The 23,673-nt window shown below is 41.2% G+C and overlaps 2 protein-coding genes across 5 annotated transcripts in view; one reads left to right on the forward strand and one right to left on the reverse strand.

Moving 5' to 3' along the window:
- Positions 1–7,540, reverse strand: part of ARID4B (AT-rich interaction domain 4B) — a 126,233-nt gene extending 118,693 nt beyond the window's left edge. Inside the window, exons 1-2 of one of the 4 annotated variants that reach the window (XM_029244860.1) lie at positions 7,097–7,540; positions 6,212–6,266 (exon numbers count right to left, since the gene is read on the reverse strand). In XM_029244860.1, the coding sequence (XP_029100693.1) occupies positions 6,212–6,217 (6 nt within the window). In that variant the 5' untranslated portion in view covers positions 6,218–6,266; positions 7,097–7,540. The remainder of the gene's footprint in view (positions 1–6,211; positions 6,267–7,096) is intronic. The other 3 variants (XM_029244857.1, XM_029244858.1, XM_029244859.1) reach the window with 3 other exon arrangements.
- A 350-nt stretch (positions 7,541–7,890) lies between these two features.
- On the forward strand, positions 7,891–17,979 carry GGPS1 (geranylgeranyl diphosphate synthase 1). Its single transcript, XM_029200933.1, has 4 exons — positions 7,891–8,105; positions 11,820–11,912; positions 16,591–16,661; positions 16,909–17,979. The coding sequence occupies exons 2-4, from the start codon at positions 11,843–11,845 to the stop codon at positions 17,668–17,670; spliced, it is 903 nt and encodes a 300-aa protein (XP_029056766.1). The 5' UTR covers positions 7,891–8,105; positions 11,820–11,842; the 3' UTR covers positions 17,671–17,979.
- Positions 17,980–23,673: the final 5,694 nt, after the last annotated feature.

The following is a 23,673-nucleotide window of genomic DNA, read 5'->3' on the forward strand; positions in this document are numbered from 1 at the left end:
CACTCCACAGTCCCAATCCTCCTTCCTGAGCTCCCCGCTTACTGCCCTACTGCTGACCACCTAACAGGTGAGATAATCTACTTACTATGTTTATTCTGATTTGTCTGCCCACCTCCCCACCTTAAAAGGTAAGATCCGCAGGGCCAGGGCTTTCTACCTGTACCATTCCCTGATATATCCTAAATGGCTAGATCGGAGACTCGCACGTAAGCGCTCAGTAAATGCTGAACTAATTTTTTCTTTTGCCACACTAAGAAGCAGTGGGGATGAACCCGTGCCCCTGGCAGTGGAAGTGCGGAGTCTTAAACACTGGACCGCCAGGGAAGCCTCAAGTGAATTTTTTAAATGACCAACTTCTTGGTGGCCATTTGCCACAGCAACACAAAACATCTGAAGTCCAACACTCAGCTCTCAACAGGGTTACCCCAGGTAGTATCACCACCCTGAAAACTGAAAGGTCCACTCCTAGGACGCCCCCCAAAACTGAAAATACATGTCCACACAAAAGCTTGTAAATAATGTTCACAGCAGCATTATTCATAATAGGCAAAAAGTAGAAATAATCCACATGTCCAACAACTAATAAACAGATTAACAAAATGTGGTACATCCAGAAAATGGAATATTATTCATCAATAAAAAGGAATGAAATACTGACATATGCTACAAAAATGAATGAACCTTAAAAATATTATGCTAAGTGAAAGAAGTCAGACACAAAAGGAATACTGTATGATTCCGCTGCTAGGAAATGTCCAGAATAGGCAAATTCTTGGAGACAGAAAGTGGATTAGTGATCGCCAGGGGAGGGGTAAAGGGAAGAGAGAACCCTTTGGGGGGAAGGTGAGAATGTTCTGGAGTTAGACAGTAGTGATGGATACACGATCTTGTGAAAAGACTAAGAAATACTGAACTGCATACTTTAAATGGTGAATTTTACCTCATTTCCTAAAACTCAAAACAAAAACAAAAACAAAGGACTGCTCAGCTCAGTGTTCACTGCTCACCAGTAAGGGAAGGGTAAGAGCTGGGAACAGCTTCTTGGCTACACTCAGTTCCAAGAATCCCATCCACCAACTAATCACAGCAAAAAGATTTTTATTTAAAGGGGCCAGGGATGGGAGGGTTAGTCATCTGTAAGCAGCAGCAAGCAGAACCTTTCCCTCACACCCAATCCATCAGAATTCTATGTCCCCACCCTCAATACAACCATCTCCCACACCTGGTGCCCCACCATCTCTCTCACCAGAACTGACGCGCAACTCATCTCCTGCTTCCGCTCTTGCTGCCTACACTCTATTCTCTACACAACCACTTCACTCTCTTGCTCCAGACTCTGCAGTGACTTCCTAGCACACTCAGGTTTTACTCTAAGTCCTTGCTGTGGCCTACATTGTTCCGGCCCTTGTGACCTCTCAAGCCTCATCTCCTCCCACTCCAGCCCTAAAGGCCACCTTCCTGTTCCTTAAACATCTCAGGGTCAAACGATCTAATCTAAAGCAACACTCTCGGTCACTCTACCCTCTTATCCTGATTCTGCTTCACTTCCCTTCATACCACTTATCACTTATTTTTTTCTGGTTTGGTGTCTGTCTACCCTAATACAGTCGACCCTTGAACAATGTAAGAGTTAGGGGCGCCACCACCCCCATGCAGTGGAAAATCCATGTATAACTTCTGACTTCCCCCAAACTGAACTATTACTAATCCAACGTTAACCAAAGCCTTACCAGTAACATAAAAAGCCGATTAACACATATTTTGAGTGTTATATGTATTTTACAGTAAAGTAAGCTAGAGAAAAGAAAATATTAAGATCATAAGAAGGAGAAAATACATTTACACTGCATATTTGTATTTATCAAAAATCCACATATAAGTGCAGTTCTAGGGTCGACTGTAGACAGTAAATCCACAAGAATTCTTATTTTGTTTACTGCCGTATCCTCAATACTTACAACCATGTCTGGTACAAAGAAGGCACGCAATATCTCTTCAGAGACTGAATTTACAAGCTAAGTTAGCAAAAACACACTCTTCAGTGTAATATGTACTCGTCCAGCATACTTTTTAAAATTACAATAAGCAAAGGATTAGAAATTTGGACAGAAAACAAGTTGGTATTTTATAAAATTACCTGTTCATCGAAAAGACCACAAATTTATAGCACAAAATACATTTGCCATATTATGGGTCTAAATCCCTTGAAATATTATGAATATTAACTACAGGTTAACATTCACACTGGATTAAGCAAGCCACTGCTTTCTCTTCACTCGACCTGCTCTTACCCTTACATCTTAATTAGTAAGTCCACCTGGATGTGGACCTCCTACAGATCCCTTAAATACTCAGAACCTTATTCATGTTTACTCCAGTGACAGCATGACTCAAATGACGATAACATCTATCTCATGCCCCAAGAGAGAAACCTCGATCTTCTCCCACCCCAGGGTGAGTTATTAGCCCTGAATTCTATGTCCTAGGTATTTCAGATCTATTCCCTCTGTTCCACTCCCACCACATTAGTTCAGGTCCTTATTCACTTCTCACTTTGACTTATCACCTGGAATATCCAGACTTTCCATTCAGATCTCCCTTCTGACGTATTCACTACAATACTACCAAAGTGATCTCTCTACAGTACAAACCAGTGTCTTTACCTTCAGCGGTTCCATGTAGCTTTCGAGAAAATTTTCAACTCCCTAACTTAACTTCATCTCCCATCACTGCCCTCCTATTCCCACCCTAAACACATCATGCTTTAAGTTAATCCAGCCATAGTGAACTACTTACAGTTTCCAGATACCTCATCTTGTTCTTTCCTTTATTTTCCAATATGTTGTTCCCTATCTGAAACACTGTCTTCTACTCTTCTTGCCTAGCAAAAGCTTTAACCCTCAGCTTAGATGCCAGTTCCACCAGAGAACTTTCAATGGCTCTCTGCTTTAAGTGTCCTCTTATGTCCTCCCATTGCACTTATCACAAATACTGTATATTGCAAAAAATACTCTTATAATTCAATATGCACTGTTTGCTTTATTTTTCTGCATCTTCAACTAAATTGTGAGCTCCTTGACAGCAGGTCTGAGAGCATATTTACCTTCATGCCACACTGCCTGACACATGGAAGGGGATGTTGTTAAATGAATGATTTATAAAAGGGGGAGGGAGAAATGAAGGGAGATGGGGAGAGGGAGGGAGGAAAGAATAAGGAGGAAGAGAGGAAGGAAAGGTAGAAGAGAAAGAGGGAGGGAGGGAGGGATCCAGAGAGAGGAAAGGGAAAAGGAAGGGGGAGGGAGGAAGGGGAAAGGGACTGAGAATACTCACACAGCAAAGGACATTAAAAAAGGCACTTGTAATCAATCCATTATTTTTATGTGGTCTCAGGCAGTGATTACTGAGGAGAGAATGGTACATCTGAAAAAGCCCATCTCCCCAGATCCTAAGTACAACCACCTAAATCACTTATCCCCTAAAGATTCTGAAATGTCTACTCTATCCAGTCCATTTCCACTTCAAAATTTACTGCAGTGTAATGAGAAATGTTAATAACCTGTGCAATAGAAAAGCAAAAAAAAAAAATTTTAGAAAAAAGTAGGAAATGTATCTGACATAATTAAGTCTTAGAATTATTTATAAACTTCAATAATCTATTATTTCCCGATAATTTGCTATCAGTGACATTGAAAGGTTTACCAAAAAGATGAAAAATAAACTAAACATAACACCAACATCATGATCTATGTTAAAGCACAAAATTGCTTTTACATATTACAGTCATATGTCTCAAAAACACACTGGGCAAAAATACCATGAGATACACTATATTCGTCAGTAAAGAGGCCTTTATTTATTTATTTATTTATTTATTTAAGTAAATTCTAACAGGAAAATTGCTTCTAAAACATATAGCACTTAAAATGCTACATATATTTTTCCTTGTTTTGGGACTTTAAAGCAACAACCAAAAAAGTGTACTCCTACACACTTTGAATTGCCTCAATACACTATCACTTAATAAAATTTAATTCTGTGACTAGTAGGACACATACTACAAACTTAAAAGCTTGTTACACAATACAAATCTGTTTGATAAGATCTGATAATTGGCATAAATCCTTCTACAGCTCAGTTGTCATTACAATATAGAAACTGGGAACACACAAACAAGAAAATCTAAGCCTAATATAATCAATACTACATACTTTTTGAATTGCAATTTTGTTAAAGCAAAATACCAATCATGGGCAGCCTCTCAACTTTCACAACATAAAAAATTAAGTTGAAAGAAATAAGCTACATTTTTAGGACTTCTGATTACTAGCAGATTCCCAAAGAGAGGACTTACTATACTGACAATAACAGCAGTTCTTCTTTCATAAAATTAGAAGATTACTTTAACAATTCTTTCCTTTTAACATTACTAGTAACTTTTTTTATAAGCCAGTAATAATGGAAATGCTGAGCCCTTAACATGAGTAGTTCTAAACTGATACCAAAATATTTGCATTTGCCTAATACCGTGAAACTTTCAGGGCTGAAGCTTCCAACGTACTTTCATTTTTTTAAACAGATAAGTTGAAGGGGAAAAAAAAAAAAAAAGGAAATGAAAGGAAGAAAGAAAAGGTAAGAAAATCTAAAATCTAAAAGACCTTCAACTTACTACATTTCTTTTAACCAAACATTAACAGAGTGCTCGAGATGTGCCAGGCACTACACTGGAAACTGTGACAGATTACAACATTTATTCCAAACTAAATCCTGTATTAATCAGCTTCTGAACTTATTATATATTATTCAACCCAACACTTTTCTTAAGAAATTGTTGTCCAACACCAAAGAAGATGTACAGTTTTCCCTGATAAATTTACTTGTCACTGATTCATACAGGTCACAGAAGGTGTAGCTAGCATCTGTGATTAACAAAAGGGATTCATTTCTGAAACATCACTGTTTTTTTCATTTACATGAAGGCGAAATAGTAATTCAGCAGATATAAACTGTTTCAGGTAGGAGTTTACAGCACCCCAAACTCAAGAATAAAAAAAGAAAAAAAAAAACAAAAAACACAAAAAACTGGATGAAATTTAATTACTTTGTATAACTGATAAATATTTAAGTGGCCACAGCTTTCACTTTCCACCATAAACACAAGTATTGCAAATCTTAATCTGAATGCAGTACTATGAAAGCGGTCCTGATTCTGAAGAGAAATAAATTTTTTTTTAAAAATTCAAAGGAACTATCAAAAGTAGATGACACCCACATTTTAACATACTGATGTGTTCCTATCCTTGTGAAAACCCTGTACTCCTTTCAAGCACTTGTGAATTTGTAATGGATGAAAAATATCTGCTAGTCTCTAAGTTCCACCAGTTGAATCTAGACATTTCAGATATCTAAGGCTTTTCATCCTCAAGTGCGTTAAAAAATATGACAGCATTCAATTACATATTCTCTAAAGTGAAAAAAAAAACCTGTCCTTTTATGACTGTAATTTCTTCCACCATTTAAGTAGACTGTACTTTTTAGACAACATCCTACATTCAGTTAACATGTTTACGTTTAACAGGAACCTGACCATCGGTTTTCCACATCGGTTTTATCACAATGCAATAGAGCATCTGATAATTTAGAGACCAAACGGATCAGTAGAGGAAAACACACCATATAATCCTAAATCCCCGGAAATACAAGGAACAACTGCTATCTCTGAGTTGTCTAAACATCACCAACATTTTCCTGAAAAATCTTTCGATTAAGATTATATTTGATTTCGCTAATCTAATAGGTCTTCTACTAAAAATTCACAGTACTGTTCACACAATAAATGAGATGTTCTTTCATCGGCGTAACCGATAGAACCACAGCACGGTTCAGTTTCTAGAGTCAGATTACTTGACCTGCTTTTAAAACACTTAAATTCACGCAGTTATTCCTACCATTCATTCCCGGCAAAAAGAGATTCTATACGAGGGAAAAAACATCATCCTCAGCGAGATATCCTATAACCGGCTCCAAGTCCACAGCAAAGCCCACCGAGATCCACGGCAGCTGACCCCCGTCGTCCCCGGGGACGAGCTCGGGCCCCAAGCCACCTCACACACCTTCTTCGGCAAAACTCGGGGTCGCTCACACGACCTCGATCAAACCCCCCACTTCCTGGATCCTCTAGCCCCCGAGGCTGGCTTTCTGGAGGCGATCTTACCTTCATGATGATCCTGGGGCCGCGATCCCCTCTAAAACACCAGATTCACCTGCACCTGGAGGCGAAACAAAAGACACCCCGTCAACACCACGGGCACCTCTGCACCGGCGGAGGCGGAGGGAACCGTGCGAAGCCTGCACCCCGACAAGGAGCCGAAGGAGGCGTCAGTCCCCGAACCACCAAACGCCGAGCCGGGGCCCCCTCTGGCCCCGCCATCCCCGCAAACCCGACCACCTACACAGCTCGACAGCTTCCCGTCCCCATTGTCGGGACCCGACGGAGTTTCCCGTCTCCGACAATGACGCCATTTCTGTCAGAGAAGAAACTCACTACAAGCCCGGGGGCCGGCGCGGGGTCGACCGCCCTCCTGCCCGCGGGCCTGCTCGCCGGCCCGGCCGCTCCCCCTCGGAAGGGCTGCGCACCCCGCGTCCGAGCGGGCGCGGGCCGGGCCTCGGGGAGCACGGCGGGGGCGGCGGACCCGCCGGAGGGCCGCGGGCTACACCAACCCGCCGCAGAGGCTCAGCCCACGTCCCGCTCCGGGGCGGACACCCGACAAGTGCGAGCGGGATCCACGTCTGCCGGCCGCGGGGACGGCGAGAGCGCCGAGGGGCCGGGCGGCGTCAGAGCCCCCCCACCGGTCGGGGCCCCCCACCGCGGCCGAGGGGCACTAAAGCGCCGAGTGTGCGGCCGCCAGGGTGGGGGGCGACTCGGACTCGGCAACTGCGGGGGGGAGGGGAGCGGCGCGAGTTCCTCGGAGGCCGAGGCCCCGAATTGGGGCGCCAGGGGACACCATCCCAGCGATCTTCCCCGGCTCCCCGGCCGGGCCCAGTGACTCCCCTGAAGACCCCCTTACGAGACCGCGAAAGCCCCAGAAAATGCCCCTACCTTCCTCGGAGGCAAGCTCCGACCCTGGCACGTCCAGAGTCCCCTCCCCTGCTCCCCCCCAAAATCAGCAGGCCTGGGGGAGAGATGGGGGAAGAAGGGCGGCGGGTCCAGCGGTGGCTGAGGCTAAAGCTCCGGCTCCTCCTCCTCCCGCGGCGGCGACTGGTACCTTTGTTTGGCGGCCGCTCGGGCTCCCTCGCTGGGGGGAGGGGGGACGACGAAAAATCCCTCCTGGACTGGAGGTCCGAGCCCCCAGTCGCGCTGCCCTGCAGAGGACGGCGGCGACAGACCCTCTGCGACTCCCTCCGGGCAAAGGTCCAGGCGGTGGCCGTGGCGGCTGCAAGCTTAAGCGCAAGAGTCTCCCTCCGCTCCGGCGCCTAAGCTCCTCACTCCGGACTCGACTGACGGGCAAACATCGCTCCCCCCCCACCCCAAGTGCCCCCCCTTCCCTCCTTTCTCCCCTCCCCTAGACTTTTTTTCCCCTCCCCTACCTCTTTCCCGGATGGCCTCTTAGACGACCTCGGATTGGTTAGACTTCTTTAGAATCCGCCCATACCCTGTTCCTATTGGTCCCCGCGATACAAACAACGACGCCATTTTCCCACCAGTTCTATGGAAACAGAAAGCTCCGCCTCATAGCTCCCCGGGAAATGTAGTCCAGCCTCTGGGGCCAATGCGCGAGGCCTTGCCCCTGAGAACTGCAAGACCCGCAACGCCCCGCGCCTACGTGAGACAGGGAAGCGGGGGTGAGGGAAAGGGGGCGGGGCGACAAAGCAAAGGGGAGGCGGCAACGACGCCTGCGCAGTGTGAGCGGGATGGCGCATTTTCTTGCACTGAGCAATGCGGTGTCGCTGGCGGGTGAGGAAGGCGGAGAGTGCTATCGTGAAGTGAGGGGAGGGATTCATGTAGGCCTCCGGGGGAGCCTTGTTCTGAACTATAAGGTGGCAAGTTGATGCTGGGTACTGCTACTCCCGGACCCCCGGCGTGAAAGTTGTGATATCATCCTCGAACCGTGAGTGGCTGTGGTGGCGGCTGGGGGGAACCCGGATGGGGAGTGAGGGTGGGGGAGGTTGGGAGGCGGAGCTGAGAGGAAAGAAAGAAAGGAGGGTGAGGACCCGGATGCTGAACCGGATTGTGTTGAATTTTCCATCCTCTCGCTGGAGAAGGGGAGGAGCGGTAGGGGACCCCGCGGAGCGGAAGGGGGCCTCGGGGCGGAGAGGAAGCAGGAACCTTACCTACTCTGCGGGCTCCGCTAGACGGAGTCGGCGTTGGAAGCCCTTCTGCCAAGCCTGTGTGGAAAATATGCCTCGAAGTTATTTAAATTCCCTCCATGTACCTCCGGCAATTTACTTCACACCCATCCATCGTCTCCCGGAGTTCGAGTGGAAGGATGCACTCCACGCTTCACAGCCGCGCTTACACTTTGTCGATTTAGCAATTCTGAAAACAGACCCATCCCTTTTTAAAAAATTACTTTGCACGATATTTTCCCTTTTCTGTGCGTGTGCCCGGATTTCGTCCTCTAACGCATTAGAAGGTACTCGGCTTACGTCCCTTCGTTCATTTCGTCTTTCCCACATTTGAACGCCACCGCCTGGTGTGGTCCCTGCCGTCATGAGCCTGAGCCTAGTGAGACAGGCAGGATGGCCACACAAGTCAGTGTGATATTGCAGCAGGTGTGAGTGCCACGAAGGAGAGTTTCGTGGTGATAAGAGAATTGGAAATAGGGAGTTTGCCTTAGAGAGATGAGGGAAGGCTTTCCCGAGGGAGTGAGGATCCAGCCGAGAGTGGAAGGGTTAGCGGGAGTTAACTACGGAAAGAACATTACAGAGAGAAAGAACATCACGTTGGAAAGCCTTCTTCCAGGAGGGAGCTTTTTAAACCATGAGGAGCGGCTGGGCCGGGGGTGGGAGGGCGCGGGGCTTGGCTGTCCGAACCTCATACGCTATGTTAGGGAGTTTTGTTCTTATCTAAGAGCCATGGGATAACTTCGGAGGGTTGCCAGTCAGAAGGGAGATAGGACCAGATTTGAATTTAGAAAAGGTCACTGGCTGAAGAGTAGAGGACCAGGGGGATATTGCTTCACTAGTCCACACGGAGGAGAGAATCTGATTTTGTGTTAATTAATATTCATCGTGCGTTGTTTGAACAAATGTAAAGCAGTTTCCCAGTTTTGAAAATGAGTAGTTTCAGACTCTCACAGAGGCATCCTGTGGTGGTTCGTTCTAAAAGTAGATTAGACACAACATTGTAAATCAACTATACTTAGGTAAAATAGTTTAAAAATTAATTACTTTTAAAAAGGTAAGTTAGTAGAGTTCATGTAACACATTAATGCCTCTTTATATTCCGGTCCAGTATGTGATAGCTGAAATTTCTAGGTGTGATAAATTGGAGTCTTTGGGGTTAAAAAAGAAGAAAAGAAAAAGAGCCAAATCAGAGTATATGCCACAGTAATGTAGAAACCCTCAGACTCTTTAGAAGACAGGAAACTTTAGTTTTCAGTACCTAGCAAAATTGAGGCTTCTGTGTTTTCCCACTGTTGAGAATACTTGCATACAAACGTTATCTGGGGAAGGAACATTAATTGATTTATTTGTTAAGTGAGTATTCTTAAACTTACCGGAGTGAGCAAAGGAAAGAACGATTTTTTAAAGTTCATAACTAATATTTTCAGTCGAACAAAACATCAACCAGCTAAGCCCTAAGAATTGAAACAGATTAGCGCTGAAAATCTGTCTAGTGGCGTATTGTTACTGATACAGAGACAAAAGAGAATTATTGAAAGTTGGTCTTACTGACTTTTAAGTTAAGTCACATGTGTTCTGGAGGCTGTGAAAAAGATAAACATAATTTTCTCAACCTAGTTGGGAAGAGATGGCTACTAACTGGTTTAAATAGAACAGTATATGAGATGCTTTTTTAAAATTCTACTTTTAATTCTGTTCAATAATCTTTTAACCTAAGTGATTATTCTTCCTGTGCATCATCTTCTTTTCTTTCTTTAATCTCTTAAGAATAAGATAATCTGTGTCAAACTTTAAACAGTATAGGTAATAGGTTACTAAACTGGTATTTGGATTATTTTGAAATATTTTCTGAACTTTTTTCCCTTGCAACATACTTAACATTAATTGTTGGTCAAGGCAAATGTAGAAGAAAATACAGAAAATACACTTTTCAATCTTTTAGGCTCATGATCCTAGAGACCAAATCATTGTCCCAAGAAGCAAAAGAAAGTAGACAAAGGTGAGAAACCTTCTAAAGTGTGCCAATTAGAAATGAAAACTCCCTCCCATCCCCCCAAAACAGACAAAAACAACAAAAACAGAAATGAAGACTCCTAATAGGAGGACAAACAAAACTAGCAATAGATATTTACAAAGAAATAGTAGAGATTCAATAGTAAAGGGGGATTCTAGGAAAACTGAGTGATGTTCTAGGAAATATTGAAGTAAATATGAAATTCAGAATAATAAGTCACTACAGGGGAATATTTTTAATAATATAATTGCACTCAAGTAAATGCATGTCTTAATCAGAATGTCGAAAATTGATTGTGAAGAAAATGCAGAATAGGATTTTCTCCTTATATTTTAAATACACAGTTGACCCTGAACAACATGAGTGGGAACTGCTGGGCTCCACTTATACGTGGATTTTTTTTTTAATAAATACATACTACAGTATTACATGATTTGCACTTGGTTGAATCTGTGGCTGCAGAAGATTTTCAGTTGTGTGTGTGTGTGCGGAGGGGGGGTGTTGGTGCCCCCTAACCCCGCTGTTGTTTAAGGGTCAAATGTATAAAACCTACTCTTTTTTTTTTTTTGCGGTACACGGGCCTCTCACAACAGTGGCCTCTCCTGTTGCGGAGCACAGGCTCTGGATGCGCAGGCCCAGTGGCCATGGCTCACGGGCCCAGCCGCTCTGCAGCATGTGGGATCCTCCCGGACCAGGGCACGAACCCGTGTCCCCTGCATCGGCAGGCGGACTCTCAACCACTGCGCCACCAGGGAAGCCCCAAAACATACTCATTTTAATGCTCTTAGAAAAAAAAGTATGTTTATTAATTTACGTGATCAGTCAAGTATAGAAGTATCTAATTCTGTTGTTTTCTTTCGATGTTGATGTCAACAATTTAAGCCTTTTATGGTTGATAAAATAGGAACGGCTTTTAGTGTAAGTTTTGTAACTAAGGAAACCACTTAAAATCCAGGTGAACACCTTGACCAATATAATCACTTAAATGAAGACTTTGCTTTTTTTTTTTTTAAAGAGATATAATTTACATATCATATAGTTTACCCATTCAAAGTATTCAACTCAGTGTGTTTTGTTATATTCACAAGGTTGGGCAACCAGCACCACAATCTAATTCTGGAACATTTTGATCTCCCCAAAAAAAAAGCCCCATTAGCAGTCACTCTCTCTTCCCCCCACCCCAGCCCTATGCAATCATGAGTCTACTTTCTGTCTCTATAGATTTGCCTGTTCTGAACATTTCATATAAATGGAATCATATAATATGTGACCTTTTGTGACCATCTTCCTTCACTTAGCATAATGTTTTCAAGATTTCATAGGTGTAGAGTTTTCATTTAAAACCAAACTGAAAGTTTACCTTTACTACAACACCTTGAAATACAAATACAAATTCCTTTGCACTTTGATACTCAGATAATTTAGTTAACGACATCATCTTTATGTTTCTCCTTTTTTACAGATCAGCTTTGAAATTAAAAAACAATGGAGAAGACTCAAGAAACAGCCCAAAGAATTCTTCTAGAACCTTACAAGTACTTACTTCAGTTACCAGGTAACAGTTTAGTTACAGTACATATAGGGTCATCTATATAAAGTAATCGTCATTTAAATATTAGCATACAGAAAAGGTTAGAATTGCCAGCTCTTGAGAGTTTCTGTTGTCTATTTTGTAAGAAGATACACATGAGGAAAATAATAATAAACTTTTACAACTTTTTGTTCTTAAAAGGGATGTTTTTGAGGCACCCCTTAAAAAATATCCAATTTTATAACATAACTAAAAACATAAAAACACTTAAAACATTTGAGTATCTCATTAGAAGTTTTATTCTTTATGAATGCCACACATTCCTATTCCCTACTCTTTAGATATTAGGGGATGATCTGCCAATTTGTGAAACAAGAAGAAGCTTCACTTAACTTTCCTGTTCAGGTTTTCCATTATCACATACACTGCATTTCTTATACTACTATTTTAAGCTTTTCTGGGAAATGATAGTAGCAAAGAAAAACTCATGCATGTGATAAGCGTGGCTTCTTGTAATAAAGCTTCATGTATAAACCAGTTACTAGGGCTTCCCTGGTGGCGCAGTGGTTGAGAGTCCGCCTGCCGATGCAGGGGACACGGGTTCGTGCCTGGGTCCGGGAAGATCCCACATACTGCGGAGCGGCTGGGCCTGTGAGCCATGGCCACTGAGCCTGCGCATCCAGAGCCTGTGCTCCACAATGGGAGAGGCAAAAAAAAAAAGAGCCCCGCACCCCAAAAAAAAAAAAAAAAAAAAAAAGTTACTAAAAGGTGATAAGTTGGGACTTCCCTGGCAGTCTGGTGGTAAGGACTCTGCACTTTCACTGCTGAGGGCCCGGGTTCAATCCCTGGTCAGGGAACTAAGATTCCACAACCTGCACCGCATGGCTCAAAAAAAAAAAAAAAGGTGATAAGTTGACAACTATAGAAACCCATTTAGCCCATGGTGTGGCTCAACTGTAGTGATGATCTCAATCACAAAAAGTTGTCATTTCTGTTCTAAAGTGCACACTTTTCTTCATGAGCACTCCTCAATGGCATTTCTATTCTTCTTGAGTCTGGGGAGGATAAGTACTGTTGTCTGAAGCCAGAAGAGTGGTAGCTCCCTACCTCCACCTTGGAAACCGTCATGATTAGTGTCATTTCTATTCTGGCAGACTCTCATGGAGACATACTTGTTAATGTCAATGCTTCAAAAGAATGGAGGAGAGACAAGCAGAGAATGCAAGGGAAAAGTTGCCTACTGTTTAAGAAAAAGCCAAGAGACTACTTTTGAGTGACATTTATTCAGCAGCCAGTAACTTTACTTATTTTAGAGTCTCATATTGAGAAAGGTAGCACTATTTCTCTTGTACTCTTCCCACCTATTGGTGGACTTATTTTGTTACACACTGGCAAACACTGGTTGGAACTGGGCTACCATAAAACATGGCAGTTACCAGTGATGACAAGTGTCCAACTAGCACCACCCAGCGTCTCTGCTCCACTACTGTGCAGAACAAGGACTGCCTATAGTTACATTTTAACAGTAATGCTTACCTGTGTAATGAACTACTTCTGTTAACATTTTTTTTAATCCTCATTATTTGGAAGTAATGTTTTAGGCCGTTAGATAACATATTTAAGACTCTCATTAGGTATCCCATCTTTTTATTTTTCAAATCAAGTATACTCCTGCACCCATGATAGAGCCCATGATAGAATAGAACCTCAAAAGAGTTTCCTAAAGAAAGAGGAAACTGTGTTATGCATAAACTATTTTTCACAGAGAGCTTCAGAGTTACTAAAGTGACTTAAAGATGGGCCGGGCCATTTATTCTATTGTAAAGTTAATCTTGCTGAAAAGAGGTTATAATAATTAATAATTGTTGATATTAGGATATTCTGAAATTAGTGAAGTAGAATGACTTTTATTTATGTTTCTTTATTTACTCTAGTGTAGAAGTGTAGGTCCCCAGGCCTTTGCAGTGGGAGGTGGAGGGTGGGTTTTGAAATGGAGGAAGAAGAGGGCCTACAGAAAGGGAGTCAGTAACGTTACAGTCTTAAAGAAGAAACAGTAATTACTGTAATATTAAAATAAAACCTGAGGGGACTTCCCTGGCGGCGCAGTGGTTAAGAATCCGCCTGCCAATTCAGGGGACACGGGTTCGAGCCCAGGTCCAGGAAGATCCCACATGCCGCGGAGCAACTAAGCCCGTGCGCCACAACTACTGAGCCTGCGCTCTAGAGCCCGTGAGCCACAACTACTGAAGTCCTTGTACCTTGCACCTGCGCTCTAGAGCCTGTGCTCTGCAACAAGAGAAGCCACCGCAGTGAGAAGCCCACGCGCCGCAACAAACAGTAGCCCCTGCTCACCGCAACTAGAGAAAGACCATGAAGCAAATGAAGACCCAACGCAGCCATAAATAAATACATACATACATACATACCTGAGTACCTGTAAGTTAAGCCATTTATTGTACTGTTTTCTAAATACATTCTGAAGTGAAGGGGAAAATGTGCCTGCACATTGATTCTCTGTTCTTCATCTTCTTCTTTTTTAAGGTGATAGGGTTACTTTGCACAGTTGTGCCTTCTCAGTATAGCCCAGATTGACCTTGGTCAAACTGGAAAGTAAATCAGAAGGATAAAGGATATAATTGCTACTCAGACCACATTCTAAAGGCTAGTAGACAGAGGATACTGCTTCCAGAACCCTAAGAGATCCTTCCCTTTTAGACTTCTCACAGAAAGTGAAACTTTGTTCCATTTGGGTATGTGATGAGGGTGTGTGTATTCATTTGTTTGGCTGATTGGTGCAGAGAAAACACAGATGGGACTCAGAAAATACTGTTTTTGTTTACTGAAACTTTATGTAACTATTTTCCTGAAACCTAATCTGAAATTAGGGTGTAACTGTGCATTCGCTTTAGCAGGAAGCTCATAGAAAGAACATTTTTATTAAATGAACTGGTTGTGGTTTTTATCTACCATTCCTTTATATTTGGGCTAAAATGACTTCTAATGGTGACTACTACCCAAAGACCTCTCTTGAGCTTTCTGTGTAAGAAAAAGATAATATTGAAAAACTAATGGCCCTAGTCAAAATAAAGAGATTAACTTTTGACTAAATTCAGGATGTTAAAAGGGAATACTTCATGGAGTGGTAATTCACTTTTTGATAGGAAAGAAGCAGAGCTGTCCAGTCTCTAAAATCTTAATATAAAGGAATGGTAGATAATTTTAAGAGGTAATTCTATAAGGTAATTCAGTAGCAAAGTACATTTACTTAAAAATACCTATATTTGGGCTTCCCTGCGCAGTGGTTGAGAGTCCACCTGCCGATGCAGGGGACATGGGTTCGTGCCCCGGTCCGGGAAGATCCCACATGCTGCGGAGCGGCTGGGCCTGTGAGCCATGGCCGCTGAGCCTGTGCGTCCGGAGCCTGTGCTCCGCAACGGGAGAGGCCACAACAGTGAGAGGCCTGCGTACCAAAAAAAAAAAAAAAAAAAAATTCCTTTCAGTTACATTGTATATTGGACTAGTAAGTTAGAAAAAAGAAAAAGGAACTATCCAAAACCATCCATTTGATGTTAGAGGAAAGTATAGTAAAAAGGAAAACTAAAAGGAAAACAAAAACAAAAAAATACCTATAGTTATATATTGAATGGATAAACAATAAGGTCCTACCGTATAGCACAGAAAACCATATTCAGTATCCTATGATAAACCATAATGGAAAAGAATATTTTAAAAGAGAATGTGTATATATGTATAACTGAATCACTTTGCTGTACAGCAGAAATTAACACAACATTGAAAATCAACTACATGTCAATAAAAAAATACCTATAGCCTCTGAAGTGGATGGTGCTAATTAACTGCCAATAACTAGACTGGCTCCCTTTTCAAAAGAATGAATTAGATCATAATTCCCTAAAAGCACATTCCATATTACTCAGCCATAAAAAGAAACAAAATTGAGTTATTTGTAGTGAGGTGGATGGACCTAGAGTCTGTCATACAGTGAAGCAAGTCAGAAACAGGAAAACAAATGCCGTATGCTAACACATATATATGGACTCTTAAAAAAAAAAATAGTTTTGAAGAACCTAGGAGCAGGACAGGAATAAAGGACAAGGGGAGGGGGAAGGGTAAGATGGGAAGAAGTGAGAGTGGCATTGACATATATACACTACCTAATGTAAAATAGATAGCTAGTGGGAAGCAGCCGCATAGCACAGGGAGATCAGCTCGGTGCTTTGTGACCACCTAGAGGGACGGGATAAGGGAGGGTGGGAGGGAGACGCTAGAGGGAGGGAATATGGGGATATACGTATGCATATAGCTGATTCACTTTGTTATACAGCAGAAACTAATACAGTATTATAAAGCAATTACACTCCAATAAAGATGTTAAAAAAAAAAACATTCCATTCCAAAACTGTTGATATAAGTTAAGATGAAAGGAGTGAGCTTACTGATGGGTCCCTGGAGTCCTGGAACTCTCTTGCCTGCCCTAATTTTAAAAGGTTGTGCATTTTAGGATATGAGTTTTGGTGGAGGGAGGTAGTAGGGCCCAGCAGTGGAAGACAAGCTCTACAGTAGATAATGGATTGGTGGGGCTGGATTTGTCAAGTTTTCTTAGTTTCACAGGAAGTTTCTGAATGTGTTTCTTGTAATTAAAAATATTAATTTATTGCCAAATTTTATTCTTTAAATGCAGGTAAACAAGTGAGAACCAAACTTTCACAGGCGTTTAATCATTGGCTAAAAGTTCCAGAAGACAAGCTACAGGTATTTAGGCAATTCTAACCTTATTCTTAATCTCCAAGAAATTAATAGATATCATGTAAAAATACTCCTAGCTCTTAATTCAGTTTAATGATCATACAATATCTTACATTGATGTTGCTAGATAATAACTAGTTGTAAAAACTAAGACACCTGACACTTTGATAATCTGTTACTATACATTAAGTATTTATAAGCTCTTTTGAATAATTCAAATAAAATGAAATTTTTCAATTGTATTTCTTGTTAGATTATCATTGAAGTGACGGAAATGTTGCATAATGCCAGTTTACTCATCGATGATATTGAAGACAACTCAAAACTCCGTCGTGGCTTTCCAGTGGCACACAGCATCTATGGAATTCCATCTGTCATCAATTCTGCCAATTATGTATATTTTCTTGGCCTAGAGAAAGTCTTAACCCTTGATCACCCAGATGCAGTAAAGCTTTTTACCCGCCAGCTTTTAGAACTCCATCAGGGACAAGGCCTGGATATCTACTGGAGGGATAATTACACTTGTCCCACTGAAGAAGAATATAAAGCAATGGTGCTGCAAAAGACAGGTGGACTATTTGGATTAGCAGTAGGTCTCATGCAGTTGTTCTCTGATTACAAAGAAGATTTAAAGCCACTACTGAATACACTTGGGCTCTTTTTCCAAATTAGGGATGATTATGCTAATCTACACTCCAAAGAATATAGTGCAAACAAAAGCTTTTGTGAAGATCTAACAGAGGGAAAGTTCTCATTCCCTACTATTCATGCTATTTGGTCTAGGCCTGAAAGCACCCAGGTGCAGAATATCTTGCGCCAGAGAACCGAAAATGTAGATGTTAAAAAATACTGTGTACATTATCTTGAGAACGTAGGTTCTTTTGAATACACTCGGAATACTCTTAAAGAGCTTGAATCTAAAGCCTATAAACAAATCGATGCATGTGGTGGGAACCCTGAGCTAGTAGCTCTAGTAAAACACTTAAGTAAAATGTTCAAAGAGGATGAATATTAAGCCATTCTTGATTAGGCCTGATAGCTTAGTTGACTTTTTTTTTGTCTTTTAGCCTATTACCTTTTTTAAAATTTGGACCAATCTGTTAGTATCCAAAAACTGAGTGATAGTGGTGATGTGAGTGAGGTTGTTTCAATATAGAATCCCCGTGTACAGATAATCATAGTACCAAGTTGAAGGAATCAAAAGGAGCCACATTTAAATGAGTCTAATTTGAATGTCAGAATGTGCTGTGTTAGGACGTTGTGGCCAACTCTGCCATGCATGTTCTGTTGATTCTGTCAATAAAGAAGACTTCAGCTCCAGGAATTTTTATCCACATACTTCCTAACTGTACTGTACGGGCAGTTCACAATTCATCTACCCCATTTCCAAGCCATTGACTACTTGGGACCAGTTTCTATAGCTAGCTGGCCCGAAGACCACAGGAACTCCTCTTTCTTCCTAAATGTCGTTGCTTAGAATAGCTCATTCTCTTCCCTGGAAACTCCCTTAGTGAAGTCTTCCATGAGAAAGCTGACAGTGACAAGCAGTAAGCATGCTGGGCCTCTTTTCCTTTCTCCCAACCCAGCAAATTCTGCTGTTTATTTAACCAAGGAGTCTCCACTGAATGAAATTTACACACTAGCCCAAGTTCTTTTTCCTTCTAATGTAACTTGTGCCTCAAAACTAGTATCTGGGTACAGCAGTATCTTTCCATTTGTGGGGGGAAAAAAGGTACATGGAAAAAGTATTTTAGGAAGGAGCCTTTAAACCATTTTATGCTGTCTTTATCATTAGTAGTAAAAATCATAAAAGCTGTTTGCTCACAAGTACAAAAGCTGGGGGAACTGTCCTTTTCCTTCCCACCCGCATTGTTAACCCCTCTGTAGGCAGTTGGTGCTTGAATGGAAAAGGAAGTAGGCATCTTTAACCTCTATGATTAAAGGAAAGAAAAGTGTTAACCTGAGAGCTACTGCCTGACTGAAAATCAGCCAAAGGCTATACTATGAGGCACAGTTAGCTTTATAGTGCCTTAACCCTGACTATCCCTTTTGTTTCATTTTAGGCCCTCAGCCCCTGGAGCCATCTTATGGCACAAGAGGTATGAAAAAAGAGACCCTGATTTCTGTATGAGAAGTGTCACTGACATCCCAGAATGAAAGTTTGTACTTCTCAGTAGCATTACATTTTGCTTGATTGGTTGTACAGTGTGTTATCTTAAATCAAACCACCGTATTTTTGTATGAGAAATTCTCACCAAAATACTCAACCTAAATCTTTTTTGAAAAGTTCGGTATTGCCTTTACTTTTAGAATAATTTGAATCTTCCATTTTAATTGATCCAAGGAAACCTCTTCTGAAAATCATACATATTTGTGTTATACTATGGATATTTAACTTTGTTTTTATGAACCTGTAACAAACTTGATATTAAAAAAGATCTAATGCTAACTATATAGACAGAAATGAAGTTATTTACCTATAAGTATAATGATTGCTTAAGTAGATTATTCCTTAGCTAATCAAATTAATTTTGGCCTGGTGCTACTCATTATTCTTTTCTCGTTTTTTTTATTTTTTAAATTTATTTTTGGCTATGTTGGGTCCCTGTTGCTGCACGCGGGCTTTCTCTAGTTGCGGCGAGTGGGGGCTACTCTTTGTTGCAGTATGCGGGCTTCTCATTGCAGTGGCCTCTGGCTCCAGGCACACATGGGCTTCAGTAGTTGTGGCACGTGGGCTCAGTAGTTGTGGCTCGCAGGCTCTAGAGCGCAGGCTCAGTAGTTGTGGCACACAGGCTTAGTTGCTCGGTGGCATGTGGGATCTTCCCGGACCAGGGATTGAACCCATGTTCCCTGCATTGGCAGACAGATTCTTATCCACTGTGCCACCAGGGAAGTCCTCTTTTGTCATTTTTATCTTGCCTTTCAGTGACAGAAATGCTTGGCGTTGAATTGGGGACTTATAAAAAGAGTTATGTATTAAATCATCAAAAATCTATTCTTTTCACTTGAACCATAGTCATGATGGTTAATACAGAAGAAAATCAAATTGATTTTCTTTGTTGGCAAAAATCAAAAGAATGAAGGCTAGTTATGTTGCTATAAATGACTTTCAGACCTCAGCAAGATTTTAAATACATCAGCTCTTCTCTTATTCCACTCTGTCAACTTCCTTACTTGACTTCCTTCTCTTCTTAACCTATAACCTATAGTCATTCACTTCAGGGAGCCTTTCAAGAGCTTTCTTGGATCACTTTCCTCCTTTCCTTAGGCCCCTCTCATCCTGCCAGTTCCCAATCTTGCGTGAATCCAACGGTCCACGTGCTTTACTCCTCCCACGTTGCTAAGTGCTGCTGGGGAACGTTTTCACAACTGCTATAGCCATTGCAAATTAATGTATTAAAACCTCAGTAGCCCTTTTATTTTTCATCTAATCCTGATGGAGGTTTAAAATGTGTCAATCTGGAGACTTCCCTGGTGGCGCAGTTGAGAATCCACCTGCCAATGCAGGGGACATGGGTTCAATCCCTGATCCTGGAAGATCCCACATGCTGCGGAGAAGCTAAGCCCGTGTGCCACAGCTACTGAAGCCCGCGCGCTTAGAGTCCGTGCTCCGCAACAAGAGAAGCCACTGCAATGAGAAGCCTGCGCACCGCAACGAAGAGTAGCCCCCGCTCGCTGCAACTAGAGAAAGCCCGTGCGCAGCAATGAAGACCCAACACAGCCAAAAATAAATAAATTTACAAAAAAATTAAAAATAAATGAGATTTGTCAATCTAGCATTCCCTCCTCCTCCATTCTTCTCCTGTTAAATGTAAATTCTTCTAACCTTCCTCCCCTATGCTTCTTTAGGTCTGCCTTTCATCTCAAGAAAAGTTGTTTGTCCTCCTGCCCTAGACCAAACAAGCTCTCCTGTTTTTGATTCCCTCTCTTTCTGCCTCTTGAGGGCCTTATTTTATTCCCTGCCTTATATCCTCAAGATTTATCCATTGGCTCTGTTTTAATCAGTACACTGAGAGGAAGGAAAGAGGGAAGAAAATGTATATTTGTGAAGGACCTATTAGGTACCACTGTTTTATGTTTTTTTCTTCAAGCATTTACTGAGCAGAGCCAGGACCTTGAATACAGGTCAGAGCACTTTGCTCTTCTGTACTGTTGGCCTCCCATTCTAAATGCACACTTAAATATGTTTAAAAGTTTAGAAAGCACTGGTCTATTGTAATGTACTAAACAGCTTCCTTCCTATAATCTCTACCCACTCCAGTCTATCCTTCACACTCCAACCAAAGTTGTCTTTCCAAAGCGCAAATCTGATTATGTCATTCCCATGTTTTAAATTCTCTGAATCCTCAATACTGCCACCTGTAAATTCCTTGGCAGAGTATATAAGGCTTTCCAAAATCTGATCTCCATACGACTTCAACCATATTTCCTAATATTTTACTCTCCCCACACACGTTATACTCTGCCAGAAAATAACGTTCGTCATTGCTGAGACACTATTCTGTTTTTCATTCATTTCATTTAGAATACTTCTTGAGTGCCTATAAGCTAAATCCTTTGCTAGGCTTTGGAGATAGAAGAGTGATAGACACTATCTCTTAGCCTTATGTGATTTTCTTGTAATGGAGACTGGGAAGTAAGTAGCCAATTATTAAACAGTATTATTAGTGCTGGAATCAGGGCCCCTAATTTCTTGTTTACATGTCTGCTTCTCCCATTGGATTAGAAACTCATTAAGGGCAAGGACTGTGACTTACCCTCCTCTTCTCAGTAGCACTTAATAAATACTTGTGAATGGATAAATCTACTTGAAACTAATCTCCCACCTCTCAAGGGTTCCATTAAATATAATGTATGTGAAAAGATACCATAAACTTCAAATGTTAGCTTTTATGTTAATGTGGTTCTTCTCCCTCTAATTCTTTCCCTAATGATTCTTACTCAATGTTTTCCCTTCTGAAAGCATTCTTAGACTGTTTACTTTCAGTTTTGTCCATAGTTACCATTGTATCAAAACCCTGACCTCCTCATATTGAAGTCCTGTATTTTAACTGTTCATCTGAGTTTTCTGTTATCAGCTTGAAATCATATTTAAAACCAACTTATACCTCCCTCCCTGTCCCTTTACCAAGCCAAATGGAATGAAACCACTTCTACCCCCGCCTCTTCTATCACCATTGTCATTCTTAAAGTGATCCAGGAGTGTCTTTGATTTATTTCTTACCCTTGCCTCCTATCCAGTCCTCCTAAGTCCTATAGACTTGTCCTTTGAGATATCTCTTATCTGTCCCTTACTTTCCCTTCTCACTTCCTTTTCATTTTCACTGTGGCACTTAGAACAGCCTTTATTGCCATACATGCAGGGCTGATATTTGGTGGCTGGAATACAGAAAAGGACTCGTGATAACGAACCCTACAATAATATGAACTCAGAATACAATTGGCATTTGGCTTCTCAACCTCCCACCACCTCCAGTTGGCTAACTGCACACTTACTTGGTTATTTCATTAAATCTTGTAATAATGCAACCTCAGCTTTTATGTGATTGACTATATTGGACCTTACAGTTGTATGGCATAATTTTACTATACTCTTGGTAAAGATTATAATAGTACGTGCAGTAAGAAAAAATCAGTAATACAAATTTCCACATTAACCCATCAGTTAAAGTTAATTGTGTAGAATGTTTAATGGGCATCTTGTCATAGAGATATCTGGGAAACATCTGCAGCACTACCTGCCTTGTCATGCACGTTGTTTATAAAGCACTCTATGCTTTAGGAGAATGACCCGTTTATTTTCTTTGAATTATATTTGTTACTGTACAGAAAGAAAAATATATCTGAAGAATTGAAAATTGGTATAGTGGATAACAGAAGCTATTTAGACCTCAATGGGCAAAGCATAATAGAAATTGCAAAATGAGAATAGTTAAATATTTGAAAAGTAAAAAATTTAAAAAGATTTAGCTTTAGTAAATTATATTCTAACAGCTGTCCATATTTTACAAGAAAGAAATGATTTATTAAAGTTGACAGATAAAGTCAAAAAGTCAATTAAACTAAAGGAAACTGAAAATGAAGCAGAAGGTTATTGAAACAAATAATGATAAGCCCTTTGAAACAAAACAAAGTAGCTATCCTAAGAGGCAAACTAATAGATTTTCTAATATGGTTTATGAAAATGCATTTGTGGTTTGATAACAGACACGAAAGCATAATTTTTTTTAAGTTCAATATATTGAATCCTGAAACCTAGCCAATTTAAGTTTGTAAAGCTCTGGATCGAAGAAGAACAAAAATAAAATGACAGCATTCACTAAATGACTTAGCAGTAAAGATATAAAATATATAATTTTAGACACTATTATAAGGCTTAGAAGAATGTTGAATATAATTCCTGGTAGTTCAGAGGAAACCAGGAGAGGGTTCAGCAAAAGAATGTCATTAATATTGGGAGAAATTTTCAATTTATTGAGACCACAAGTCACCTATGACTGTCAATTTATTCATTTTACTTTTTTTTGGCCATGCTGCGTGGCCTGTGGGATCTTAGTTCCCCAACCAGGGATCGAACCTGCGCCCCCTGCGTTGGAGGCACGGAGTCTTCACCACTGGGCCACCAGGGAAGTCCCATGACTATCGCTTTAATGAGGAAGTTGTTGGGAGAATTTATTGCAGTTTACTGTGTTACATCATGGCTCAGACAGGAGTATCATTTAGCTAGTAACTGCTGCAACAAACAAAAGATCAAACCAATCATTTCCTCCTGCCTTGGAGTACCATCATAGCATATATGGATAATTAATGTCACCTAACTTGTTTTACTGGAATCCCTTCTCTTCCTTCAGCCCATGTTGCACAGAACTGCCAAACTAATCTTAATGAATTTGCTTTCACTTTATGCCTCTATTCATAAATCGTTTCCTTTTAGGACAAACACTTTAGCTTCACAGTCAAAGCTCCCTGTAATCTGCTTCTCATCTTATATATACACACATATATATGTATATATATT

This window comes from Monodon monoceros, unplaced genomic scaffold (genome assembly GCF_005190385.1).
Source record: "Monodon monoceros isolate NGI ecotype Baffin Bay Population unplaced genomic scaffold, NGI_Narwhal_1 Super_Scaffold_4, whole genome shotgun sequence".
Taxonomy (NCBI): domain Eukaryota; kingdom Metazoa; phylum Chordata; class Mammalia; order Artiodactyla; family Monodontidae; genus Monodon; species Monodon monoceros.